Source organism: Lacerta agilis, chromosome 4 (genome assembly GCF_009819535.1).
Source record: "Lacerta agilis isolate rLacAgi1 chromosome 4, rLacAgi1.pri, whole genome shotgun sequence".
NCBI classification, from domain to species: domain Eukaryota; kingdom Metazoa; phylum Chordata; class Lepidosauria; order Squamata; family Lacertidae; genus Lacerta; species Lacerta agilis.
In genome coordinates this window covers 34,745,149-34,759,231 of record NC_046315.1, presented here as the reverse complement: position 1 = coordinate 34,759,231, position 14,083 = coordinate 34,745,149, and the positions used below count along the sequence as shown (strand labels likewise).

The following is a 14,083-nucleotide window of genomic DNA, read 5'->3' as shown; positions in this document are numbered from 1 at the left end:
GACCCCAGTTCAGCACTTCAGAGAGTAGTGCAATTTGACTCTTGATTCCTTCAGAGCCTGCTCAGTTCACCTCAGGTCCCAATTTCCATTTGGTGAAACCAAAGCTTTGCTGGGTTCATTTTCCTGCAAGGACAGCTTTTATTCAAGAGATATGTGCTTCCCTAAAGATGAAAACCTGCCAAATTTCATAAACATAAATGCAGGGGTTTTTTGTGTGCCAGGTGCCTTTTAAAGGGATTTGCTTTCCTCCTTGTGGTTTTGGGGAAAGTTATTTTTGTATGAAAATGGCATACTTTCCTAGGAACACCTCTACAGTGTAACACACAGAATTTCAGAAGGATGGGTGCTTGGGCCAGGGGGATAAGAGGAATGGGGGGGGGAGGAGCCCTGCTTCAGGCTTATGCTCTGCTCAGTTGGCCCCAGAAAGTCTCAGAAACAAAGTGCAAAGCTGTGTGTGCACGTGCCAGAGGCCAGCAGCACTAGAAGAACTAACAAGAACAAGGATATTTATTTCTTCAGCATTCCTACCCCAAAACACTGCATTTAGAGTCCACTGGTAAAGGATCATTCCCTCCAATTAAAACCCAACCTTGTCAGTCACAAAGATACTCTCCCTAGCTCCCCCCTTCCCTACTCTGATTTTTTTTATTTATTCTTAACAGCTTGGGGGGAGAAATGTGCTGTAGGGCCCTGAAACTGCTCAAGGTGATTTGGAGGGGCTCACTTGAGCTCGGCTAAGGTTCTGATCTTTCCAAATTGGTCTGATTTGGTTCAGGATTTGTGCATATGCACAATGCTAATAAGCCCTCCTCCCTATTCTTCTTTTTTAGTGGGGGGGGGGGAGGTGCTTCACAGCTCCTGCAAGTTCCTTATCAACTGTGACACTAGTGTTGGCTACTTTTTAATGTGGGAAGATCGGCCCAGAGAGGGATTGGCAGGAGGCAGCGTGGCTCTCTTACCCTTCATCCCTGCTTCCTTATATAGATGCACTGTCACTCAAATATGACTGGAAGGCAAAAAAGATGCTGTGCTTGAAGTATGTTGTTAGACTATTTCTCATGAGCAGCAGATAGGTTGGTAAAGTTGTTTACTCACTGTGCCACTTTAGACTGCAGATGGGGCTAATATGATTGAATGCTCTTCTGTCAACAACAACAAGAGCCCTGCACAAATAAAAATTAACGAGAATCATTCTAAACTAACCTCCTCCCTGACATGTGTGTTCTTTTGGCTGATGGTTGGGGGTAGCAGGTGGGGGCGGGGGACATGGAAACACATTCCCGGTATACACCAGAGTCAAGAAAAATGCAGGCCTAGATGTCAAACATAGGTGGTAAATCCATTTATATATTGTACCACTTCCAGCAGCTAACAAAACTGAATCCTGAAAGCACACTTGAAAGGTAAAGTGAAATGGCAGGTGCTTCTAATATTTCTTCATCTGTCAGACCTGAGCCCTTGCTTGAAGTTTCATTTTCTCCCCCTCTGGCAGTAGGAGAAATTGATAGCCGTACAGCTACTGTTAAAAGCAGGAGATCCAGTCCTTTTCCCTGCAAATTGTAAAATCCATCTGTGCAGAACGGCCTTTGATCTACAGTGGTGCCCCGCTAGACGAAAATAATTCGTCCCGCGAAAATTTTCGTCTAGCGGGGTTTTCGTCTTGCGGAGCGGCAATGGGAGCCGCGCTCCGCAAAACGAAAAAAAAAAAAAGACGAAATTTTTTCGTCTTGCGAGGCAGCCCCATAGACTTTTTCGTCTAGCGGGGCAGCCTCCCGCTAGACGAATGCTTTCGTCTAGCGAGTTTTTCGTCTAGCGAGGCATTCGTCTAGCGGGGTACCACTGTACCATGTAAGCTGCCTGGGTTGCACTTCACACCGTTCCGGATATGTCAGGTTGCAAATAAGACACCTGCCCTATGCCCTAGTGCAGACCTAACATTTACGCCAATGGGTAGGAGATCTAGAATGTACCTTAAGCTTCCACACATCCTCTTTCCCTGTCCCATTAGGTCCTAACCACACTTCTTTTACAATCTTGTAACAGAAATCACATTAAATTCCTTAATTGGGTTCAGTAGCTTCTCAAAAGTGTTATTTGAATAATATATAAATAATGCCACAGCATCTGCTTATGAATTAATTTTAATATCCTACTGTCCTATCTTAATGCTACTTACTGCCTGCTTAGACCTTGATGCTTTGGCTCAAGGCTCAATAGTTAAGGGGAAATGAATTTAAAAATAGATATGGGATAACTTTGAACATACACCACTAACTGAGACAGAAGAATATGACTTAATATATATCTTCAAAATTCCTGTAGAAAATTTCCCTTCCAGATCAGCATTTTCCAGAATCAAGTACAAATAGCTCTATTCTAAATCGTCAAAAGCTTTTTCCACATCAAAAAATATAACCCTCTATGGTTTTTAGACTTAGTAATCACATGAATTATATTCAAAAGATTCCTTATGTTAATTTCTAATTTATGTTTTTCTTAAATAAAACTTAACTGATCTTCTGCATTATACTTCCCAATGATTGTGTTGCCCAGATTTTAAACTCTTGTTTTAAAAGGTTTATGGGTTGGTAAGATTTGACTTCAGAAACATCTTTATCCTTTCTTAAATATTACCACCAGTTTGGCTTCTTCCTATGTTCCTATGTTTTTGAAAAGGTTTGTTCTTGCATGTCTGCAGTTAATGCCTCCAGAAGAAGATATGACAATGCATTAAAAAAATATTATGATATTTAGTAGCAAAACCATCTGCTCCTGTTTTATTGTTATTTTAATTCAACAACAGCTGTATAGCGCTCAATAACTGTAACTGGCCTTTTGAGGATTTTCAATATCTTTTTGTTAAACAGGGCGGTTTAATGTTTTCTAAATAGGAACTTATTTTCTTTCAAGAAGGAGAATCTGAGGGCTACAGTTTCTCATAGCATTTCCTTAATTCATATGCAGTGTCCTTTGGCTTTGTATCAGCCTTGTCCCTGTTCAATTGCTGAACCATGTTATTAGATTATTTTACATACATAGATGAAATTAATCTGTTTGGCTGGTAGCCTTCTTGAAAAAAAATCCCTTACAATGTTTATTTAAAATTATATTTAAAAAAAATGTTTTGGGTGCTATTGATTAGGCCAACCTGCTTTCTTGGGACTTCTAACTTGCCTAATTTTGTCTTAAACAAAGGCATATTCTCCTGCCCCTAACTGCTGAATTTGATTGATGAGATCCTTCAAACCCCTTCCCCTTTTGTTATTAAATAAGCCACACTGTGTTATCAAGTCCCTCATCACTAATTTAGAGGCCTTGCAACCAGAGACTATAGTAGTCTCAGAAGAATTATTAATTCAGAAATATTTCTGCATCTTAGCAGTCACATTCTGATATTGTAGTAATAAATTATTGACTTGCCAACAGCTATTTCCTGAGTGGGTCTTATCACATGTCTGCTCTGTTGTAATGAAAGCATATCTTCATATGTGTAAGTTCATAGGTACAGGTGATCAGAAGAAGTTGAGAATGGAAGGATGAGCAGATATCACACAGTTGTATAAATACTGGGAGAAGGAATGCTTAATGTTCACAAGCCTTGGAAGGAAAAGCCTTCTTTTAAGGCCGGGGTCTCATAAAACATCCTCTTTGCTCCAGTAGGCTCCAAATGGAGGGCTAAGTGTGTACTCATCCTTGCACTGGGATCTACACTCCATGCATTCTTTCTCTCTTGTCCATATCAGCTCCTCTGGGAGCTAAGGGACTAGCAATCTTGCAGTTTTGGGGAGGGGGGAGGAGGCTATGAGCCAACCTGTGGGACACATTTTCTCTCTGCTCATGACTGCATGTTGTCATTACTGGCCCTAGAGCTAACAACCTGCCATTAACCTAATTAATGTTCTGCTGTTTCTTGTATTTGTTTTGTAGAATCATTATTTATTGTATATGTCAATTAGAGTCATTTAATTTGGGAGATCCAAGCTAGTCATGAAGACATTTATATTTATATATATACACATATGCATATATATTTTAAATATTTTACAGAAAGCTGCTGAAGAACCACTTAATGGTAGGTAGTAATTGAAATTTTGAACTATATTCAGGGACTAGTTTTTTGTTCCAGTCCAAAAATTAGCTTTTGGGGCTGTATAAAAAATGTATACAAGATAATGAAAAAATATCCCTGACCTTAAATTATTGGTTGTTAATAGATCTTTTATGGGTATTAGAAAAAAGTTTATGATTGTGATTCTTGGCTTACCTGGACATTTTCAAAGTTCAGGTGGCTGTTTTAGGATAAATACCACTTTGATCTTATAAATTCATTTGCCCAAAGGAATTAGTTTCTGAATGAAAGATTTGTTCCTTCTGAAAAGTAGATCTGAGTTATCTTTTGCATAGGGCTCACAAGTTTCTGGGATAGAGCTTAGCAAAACTTTGGGGTTTTGGGGGGATTTTTTTTTGCCTTTTGGTTTCTGATTGCCTCATTTGATCCAACTGGTATTGGGGGGGAAATGCCACTGAATGCTGATGTAGAATCAAGAGAAAGGCTGGTTGTGCATCAGACCCTCTAATTTCTTTCCCATTACATGGAATTCTTGCATGTCTTAAATTACAATATTTTAACACTGTTTCTACTAAACTGCTGTTTACATGGAATTCTTGCATTTCTAAACTTACAATATATTTTAACACTGTTTCTACTAAACTGCTGTTTACCCCTTGCTTTTCTAACTACTAACGTTTTGCTTGGTTTTGCAAAGATGCGAAAGGAGTGATGTTAGAATGATGGTAAGTTTTGCCTGTATTTATTTGCTTTGCTTTTCAGTGGGGCTATGGGATTTTTCCTTTGCTTTGACCCCCCCCCCCCCCTTTGTTTCATGAAACAGGAGGCACACTTCAGAACATTAGTACTTCTAGTTATTAGTTTTTCTAGTAAGACACAAGCCTTGAATATTTCATCAAAAATAGTCCCCGGGGCCCAGTTTTTCTAGCTATGAACTGGGGTGTGTGCGGGTGTCTCCAAATAGTGGCGGTTAATAGTCACTTTAAAGCCATTGGCAAACCTTCTTATTTCCAGCATCTTTACAGATTTTAGTTTTGCAGCTGTGGCTCCATAAATCCATTTGCTGCATCAAATGGCCCTGGTCCCTTATTAAATCAGGCAGGGGGGCTTTGCAGTCCACGGATCACCCTCCCAAAATTTCTGTCAACTGCTGAGCCCCAGAATGCAGTGCAATGGAGAACAATGATAGAAAGGAGCTTCTTCCTTCTCCAAAGTCAATAACAATATGAAGCAACTCTCCTTCTACATCTTCCCCAGACCTTTGGCAAATGCGGATGACTAGGGAAGGAGTCAGCAGCAGGCACAAATAATGGCTGGCTACTGAGCCAGGGTAAAACTTGCAGATGTCTTTTTGCCTCCCTTGAGAAGCTCACAGCCTCGTAGCAAAGAATGCAGTTCACAAATAGGATACACTAATGGCAAACATATTATCTGAGTGTGGAACTTGTGTAGTCAAATGACAACACCCCCACACAAGAGGGAGGTTATCAGCAGGCCCAAGGTTTGCAAGAGTACGAGGGGGGGAGAGGAAAAACCTGAAAGGGGAGAAGAGGGGAATAAGAGAGAAACAGCCCAATGAGTACAAAACATGCTTAATGGTTAAAAGTATATTGAGGGAGCTGTGGAGGACTTGGATTGGAACATCTTGAAAGTAGGTAGGGCTGACTGGAAAACTGGATGAGGGCCTTCTACTGTGCAAGGTTTGCTGCAGATTCCACTTGGCTGCGAATGGTCTACAGGCAAAGTTGCCAGGCACACACAGGGTCAGGGGGAAGAGTTTCCTGCAACATTGCTTAGCTGGTGGTCAGGAACACTGACCATGAACACCCCTCCACACTGCAACATTTTGAATTGCCACTTTATTACTGTTTTTTAAATTACTTTCCTTCCCTTATAAATAAAGGCAAAATAGTATTTGGTGGTGGATGTGATCAGACAAAACAGTATTGGTAGTGGAAGTGATCATTCTGTTAGACTAATACTTACTAAAAATACTGATTTCCCTAATTTTGTTATTAATCCACAGGGAATTGAGTGGGGTGGAAAACAAATGTTCATGTTTTATGTACTTCATTAATCTCTGGCTTGCTATTTAGTCCAGTGGCTTCTGTTTAAACTAAATCCATTTCATGGGTATCAAGATAAATTAATCTAGGACTGCAACTGAACTTGCAAGTAATTAGGTCTTAGTCATTCAAGCAATTCATCAATGAGATACTCATGAGTGTTTAATCTGTTTGTTCCAACTGTTTGTGCAGCTTCTTAACACTAGATTCAGTGAGAAAGTAAGTAAAATTCATTAAACCCCACTTGTACTGTGTTAGAGTTGATGGGGATTCTTGAAGTGTAAAATAAGAGGACATTATTATTCAATTTATATCCTACCCTTTTTGCAAGGAGCTCAAGGTTCCCCCCTCCCCGTTTTTTTCTTCACAGCAACCCTTTGATGTAGGCTAGGCTGAAATACTCAGTCTGGACTTGTGACTGTCCTCCTCATACTCTCTCGTCAGTGCTTTGTCTGTCTTTATATTCCCTTCAGTCAGAAAACAGAGTTCAACCACACAAAAATTATGCTCTGCCATCCCAACGTCTTGTTGATTTTTAACTAAGAATGAGCAAGTCCAAATGGACTGTCCACTGAACATCTGCCACAGTTTGACCTTTTTGGTTCCACTACCCTGTCTTAAGAAGCTGGTCTCCACTGTCAACTGACATCATGGAAAGTCTTGCAAAGCCTATGGTCACCCCTTTTATTAATTGTGTTAGCATAACTCTTTCTTGTTATGCTAACTGAAGAACACCTTTTATGCTCCAGGTCTCTGTTAGAAGTAAATCTTTTTGTCACATTCAGAACTATCTACAAATCAAACCCTTTTTATAACAGAACAGCATTCATTCACGTAACCTGGTCATGTCACTGTTTCTCCACTTGGACATACAAACCTGCCTTGTACTGACATCTCATTTGCACATAACAGTAAGCCTTGGTTAATTAAACTACGGTTTATTAAACCATAGTTTGACCATCCAAACCCTGCCCACCACCTTAACTATTGTTTGTTTGGTATCAGCAAACCACAGTCTCAAGCCATGATTTATTGTTAGCTTGTGAAACTTGGCTTGTGTTAATTATGGCTTGGTGTACTCACAGGCCCAACACCCTTCCTTAACTCCAGTTTGTTTAGCCACCCCATCCAAGATGTTTGCTAAGTTACAGGACACCCTAAAGAGCCCCTGGCAGTCAGAGCCAAATGGACCAAACACATCATGCTAAGCCATAATTTGTTTAATAAACCATGGCTCTCCAGGGTGTCCTGTAAAGATCTTTTGCATAATTGGAGATGCAAAGGGTTGAACTTGGGACCTTCTGCATTCAGTCTTACTCTTCAAATACATTTGCACATCCTCCAATAGGTTTGTGGAACTGAAAATAGCTGCAAAAACCAATTGATGCTGAGCTTTCATAATGTATATAGCGAGTGAATATTATTGCTACCTCAAGCAACCCTACCTTAAGTTCTGAAGGCATTTACTCAATTTATCAGATTCAACTGTTTGTTTTTAAAGTGTCCCAAATTTCAGATAATAATTTTGTGATTTATTTTTCCCTTCCCAGCAAAGTAAAGCAATCCGGCAGTTGACATGGAAACAAGTGGAGAAAGACTTTTGTTGATACACCGTGGCCTTGATGATGCACTACTCAAAGAAAAAGAAAATCAGGAAATTAGTTGTTTTGCATGTTTGGAAAAGTGTTGTAATGACTTATGGGGTAACTTTATAGTCACAGGAGTTATAGTAAAGTTTAAAAGAGAAATGAGTGTATGCACGTGAGTTTATTTTTATTTCTCTCCTTTTCGGGTAGATGAGGGAAAGAATACAAAAGTCTCTCTCTCTCTCTCTCTTTTTACCCACCGTTTTGTGTCTCTTTAGTGCTGCACTTCTCGGAATAAAGTTGAACTGCCACTTTTCATAAAGACCAGACTTCATGAAAGGACTACTTTCCAACATAACAGTGTTTTGCACATTAACGCCTTTCTGTCCTGGGCCAATTTCTGTGATGCTATACAGCAGCTACTTCTTACGTGAAGTAGCACCCCTAGCCTCAAAACTCGGGAGCAATGTTGAAGGAAGGGAAGCAGAAGAGTTGCTCATGAGTCCGCAGTTCTCTCTTTTTTTAACTTTTTTAATTTTTGTACATATAACTGTTCAATGCTAATGTATTTGCTCGACCTTTCCCAACCCAGTTGTCCCTCCTGTGTGTTGAACTCCAACTCCCCATCAGCACCAGCCACACAGCCATGCTGGATGTAGCTGATAGGAGTCACATTCCAAAACATCTGGAGGGGTACTGGGTTGGTGAAGGCTGATTTATATTACGAAACTAATGTTTTTTTTCCTGGTAGCCTGCAACATGGCCAGTACTGGCCCTATGTTTAGAAGAGGTTAAGCTTAAGCTAGCATTGGTACGATTGAAAGTTATTGAAGGGTCACAGAAGATAAATCAATGGGACCACTTACACAAATCTTGGTACTGCATGATAAACGATGCTATTTTTTCCATCTTGCTTTTACACAGACCTGGTTCACATTACACAAAACAGTGGCTAAGTGCAATGACCTGGGTATGCAAGCTCCCAGGGAGGAGATGATAGCTGCTTTGCTCTTCCCTAGTTGTTTTGCTGCTGCATTGCTCACCTTGCTAAGACATGACCAAAATAAAAAAAATTCCTTCCAGTAGCACCTTAGAGACCAACTAAGTTTGTTCTTGGTATGAGCTTTCGTGTGCATGCACACTTCTTCAGATACACTGAAACAGAAGTCACCAGACCCTTATATATAGTGGGGGAGTGGTGAGGGGTATTACTCAGAAGGGTGGTGGGAATGGGTGATTGGCTGATAGGTGTGGAAAACCTGTTGACGACTGTTAACGACTATATATAAGGGTCTGTTTCAGTGTATCTGAAAAAGTGTGCATGCACACGAAAGCTCATACCAAGAACAAACTTAGTTGGTCTCTAAGGTGCTACTGGAAGGAATTTTTTTTATTTTTTATTTTGTTTTGACTGTGGCAGACCAACACGGCTACCTACCTGTAACTGTTGCTATGACATGGTGTGGCTTAGCATGTTGTCCCATCTCAGGCGTGAAGTTTAGTTCTGCAGGGCAAACTGCAAACCAAGAACAAACTTTACTTGCAGCTCATCATTAGTTTTTATAAGAGTTAAACCACGAGCCTGGGTTAGATGGCATGGTGAGTCACAATATGGCTTAGCTCAGTGTGGTCCAGCAGCAGAATGACCAGAGGAGGGTAAAGTAAGGTTACCAGATTCCCCCCCCCCAATGAATCCGGGGACACTTTTCAACTTCCTACTAAATAGATGGATTTTGTTGGGGGACTGATTTGTAAATCCGGGGATGTCTGGTAACCTTAGGGTAAAGTGGTTATGACTCCTCCCTGGGAGGCCTCATGTTCACTCAAAGCCAGTTTGGCACAATGTGCAAAAACAGCCTAATTCTAATCTTTTTGATGTTTTCTATGACAAATACAGAAACAATATTCAAATGAGAAAACTATATTAAGCACTGTTCATACCCTATGTGGTATGAATGTGAGTGGATACATTACAAGATGAACAGATATTGCTTGTATTATAATATTTTTGAAAAACTACCACCATTAGTCTTTTCTAAATAAGAGCCTGGTTTCCAACTCTCTCAGATGATCACAAAAGTCCCATCCACGCACTTCCTGTTAGTATTCCTGCTGTATATACTGTAATTCTTTGTGTGCTTTGGTGATCGGTATTGTAGTCAAAGTAACTTTCTCTTTTTTCCTATTCTTTAATTAAAATGCTCTTTAAAATTAAGGACCGAGTTCAGCTTTCGTGGCACAAATCCCAATTTCTACACTGCTGAATGTAGCCGTCCTTTAATGTTCATGGAGCTGAGAATCACCCCATAACACTTATGCTAATTCAATCCTATTTCTTTTCCATCTCCTGCAGTTGCCAGAAACTTATGTGCAGAAACAGGAGTTGTTCTTTTTTGGTCTATAGGTTGCCAGCATTCCAAATTAAGCTGCAATTTTTTGAAACTATGATTTCTGTGATTTCATCTTTCAGTTATTTACATATATATTTTTTATTTTATTTATTTTTATTAAATTTTGTATACTACCCCATATCCATAGATCTCAGGGCAGTTCACAATATATAATTACAATATAAAAACACACACAAAATACATAATAAAAAAGAAACGAAACAAACCAGTAATCCCCCCTTTATGCAAGAGGATTTAAGGAACTGTATTCCTGTTTCCGCCCCACTAAAATATTCTGTGTAGACTGCATTCAAGAAATTGCATTAAAAAGCATTGTGTGCTCTTATGCACCTTCCCAATAAGACTCTATCCACTTTAAATATACTGCAAGATTAATTGTATTGAAACAATTCTGAGCCTCTAAATTGTGAAGTCTCCCTTTTGTAAGTTTAGGTCAATTTCATGAAATGTTGTTTATTAAAATGTTCAGTGGGACTTTTGCTCAGTCTCCTGATAGCCCTCTCCCCTCAAATAAACAGTGTTTCACATCTACATAGCTAAAAATATTTTATTTTAATGTAGTTAGCTGATTGTTACTACCTGAACAACCACCACCACCACAATGAAGGCTAAAAGCATAGACTTCTTGAGCAGCTGAAGGCCTGATGATGCTAAAGGCAAGTTCCCCACACCCCAATCATTGCCCCATTCAGTACAACAGTTAATGAACAAAACATTTGCCTGAATTAAAGGGGCTTGTTAGAGAGATCTGACGCAGTTTGGTTCTCGTTTTTGAAATGGCTGTGCACCCTGGGAGCAGGAATATCATAGATTGCCTCTGATTTTGAATATTTGCTTTGCTTTTTTATTATTACTCTGATAGCGTTGTTCAATGCTCACATTCCTGCGTTGGTTTCCAAAATTCATTCTTAGATTTCTGGGTACTATTGTTTGATCCTCTGATAACTACCAAACTGGGTAAAAGGGCTACATTCTCATGTCCGCCCCTAACTGAGGTAGGTATTTGAAGATCGTGAATATTCATGTAAAGATGGCAGGATTAGGTGGTAAGCTTGTACATTGGCTTTAATTCTTAAGGTTTGGGATCTTGGATCTCTCTTTTTAAAAATTAAGATACTATTGTGCATGTGTTTGAGGTCCGCCATCCTGAATGCAAAACAAAATTCAATATATCCCATTAGTTGGTGATCGGTCCACGTGTTCCGTAAAATCGTAGTAAGTTGATTCATTGCTGATGCATCTCATTTCTGGAGCATGCAGAAAATGAGAATTCTGCAGATTCATTCCATGCCATATTTGAATTTTGAAGTCTAGTCCTGCTGTTTGCCTTGCAAGACTATATGATTTTGTTTGAAAAAGCACTAAAGACAACTTATGTAGCCCACAAACGGGTAAAGCCAAATTATTTCCTATAAATAAATATTCCTTCGTCTTAAGAAAGACTTTGATTCTGATTATGCCCTTTTGAGAACGTCACAACATGTACAAGAGGGTCCTGTGCTTTAAATTTCATATGGTCGTCATTCAGAAGAGAAAGTTCTCCTAAACTAGTCCTTTATTTCCCCCAATGTTTAAGAAACCAAAGTGGTTATGGCTGTTTTAATACTTGTGATTGGGGTTTTCTTTTTCTTTTTGTATAAATATAAAGCCAAATCTTTGTTGTTTGACCATTTGGAGAAATATTCAGTCTTTTAAACATAACAGTGTGTTTTTATTTATTGAACATAGCTTTGTAAATCAACGATATAATTAAAATAAAAGTGTTTTAATTTTTTGCAGGTCTTTCTCCTTGCGCACCCAAAGTTACTAACAGTTATTTTTAGGCCTGCCAGGCTACTTTTCTTTCAAATTGACCCTGGTAATTTTGTTGCAAATTGTTACTAATTCAGTTTTTAACAATATGCTTAACCATGCCCCTTTTTTCATTGAATATATATTAACATTAAAACAGAAATGTCAGTGACACAGTTTTCAGCCGGTGAGTTCAATGCTACGTTCTAAATTAGCATATTTGCACTAAACGTTGAAATTTCTTTAAAGCCATGCAAAGAAAAAAAGCTTTAAATTTCTGGAATCTAGTGTAAATATAATGGGAACAACTTCACAAAGTGTAAAATGCTCTCTTTGCTGTGGAGAGAGCATGGTGACATGCATTTTAAGACATTGAAGTTGGTAATGTACATTAATCATTCAAGGCATGTTATAGCATTATGGGGTGGGAGGGGGAGTTGGCTAACTTTTTAATTACTTGGCCTGAGAAACGTCAGCAAGACCTATGAAGGAAAAATTATTTTCAGATCAGATGCTCGTCAGATTCATACCTTTTAGCAATTACTTTTATGGCACATCCTTTCTCAGGTTAAAAATTATTCAGAAGCGCTTCCATAAAAGCCAGTCTTTTATTATGCCGGGGACATCTTGGTGTTTTTGTAGGCAAAGTTTGAGGAGTTCATATAGCGACAAGGTCTGTTTGGGCAGGGCATAATTTATTGGTAGGAAAATGGCGGCGGGAAGGCAAAGGTGATTTCAAAGAAGAAGAAGAAGAGTTTGGATTTGATATCCCGCTTTATCACTACCCGAAGGAGTCTCAAAGCGGTTCACATTCTCCTTTCCCTTCCTCCCCCACAACAAACACTCTGTGAGGTGAGTGGGGCTGAGAGACTTCAAAGAAGTGTGACTTGCCCAAGGTCACCCAGCAGCTGCATGTGGAGGAGTGGAGACACGAACCCGGTTCCCCAGATTACGAGTCTACCACTCTTAACCACTACACCACACTGGCTCTCAAAGGTAAAATGCCTGATGGTAACAGCTGTAGATCCCAACCATTACCATTCCAGTTTTAAATTTAGAGTCTGATTCACCTCATGCTTCAGAATATATTGTTTGAGATAGAACTATTTATATGTTTTACACAGGAAAATTTAAGGTATGTGAAGTGTAGGTGACCCTGTAACCGAAGCAACACAGAAAACTCAGGCAAATGTTTCCTGAACTTCTCCATCCTATTGGCATTTGTAGTACAAAAGCGTCCTTAGAATTCTAGATTAAATAAATAAATAAATCCTTTGCTGCCAAGAGCAATAAAATAATAAAGCACATCTTGATGTGTTTTATTCATAAAAATTCAGCCCAAACTCTTTCTAACCTTCTGCTGATGTTTCTCTTACTCCCACTCCCTCCATTCTTGTTTTAAACAGACTGTCTTATATTGCAGTTTTCTGAATTCCCACTTCACGTGCTTACAGTTTCTGCCTTTACTTTCCTGTCAGGCATGCAGCATTAGCTTTGCAATATTAAGCATACATTGGACTTGGTCAATCCATTAAATTGTTTATTTCATATATTTATATATCATTTAATAACAGAACAGTTTCCAAGTAGTTTCCAAAAAACCCCACAAATTAATAATGAAACTATAAATTATTATTTCTCCAGCCACTCTGGGTGGCTTACAGCATATCTGAAAAAATAAAACATCAGTTAAAAAACCTCCTGATACAGTACCAAATAAAATGATAAAATTCTTTAAAAGCATTAAAAATGACAGCACATTTTTAATACATATTGAGAGTCAGGGAAGTGACTGACTAGCCTGACCACAAGTCACCCCCTTTTCCAAATGCTGCTGCTTTCATGCTAGACCTTGCTATGGCCATTGTCGGCTGCCATATTCAAGGCTGGGCAGGAGTTTTTCCACTTGACAAATTGGCACCAGCCACTTGGTTTTTGACCACCTCATAGCAGCCATCACAACTTTGTGAGGTTAGGCATTGGGTAAGCCTTAGTCTTGGCTGGAGAGGAGGTTGTAGCCTCGGCTTGCCCTTCCTTGGTTAAGGGTATCCCATTAAAGGGATCTGTGAGGAGTTCCTTCCGTTTGACACCCAGATGGGAGCTAGGGCCACAGAATTCCAGGGGGGACCCCTATTTGATGTAGGTCATAGCTCCCCACCC

At 39.4% G+C, this 14,083-nt stretch overlaps 1 protein-coding gene across 1 annotated transcript in view; it reads left to right on the top strand.

The window, feature by feature from the left end:
- The window catches only part of CD47 (CD47 molecule), a 40,704-nt gene extending 32,930 nt beyond the window's left edge, over positions 1–7,774 (top strand). The window contains exons 10-12 of the mRNA XM_033145868.1: positions 4,048–4,072; positions 4,767–4,794; positions 7,686–7,774. Coding sequence (XP_033001759.1) covers positions 4,048–4,072; positions 4,767–4,792 — 51 coding nt within the window. The 3' untranslated portion in view covers positions 4,793–4,794; positions 7,686–7,774. The remainder of the gene's footprint in view (positions 1–4,047; positions 4,073–4,766; positions 4,795–7,685) is intronic.
- The last annotated feature ends 6,309 nt before the right edge of the window (positions 7,775–14,083 follow it).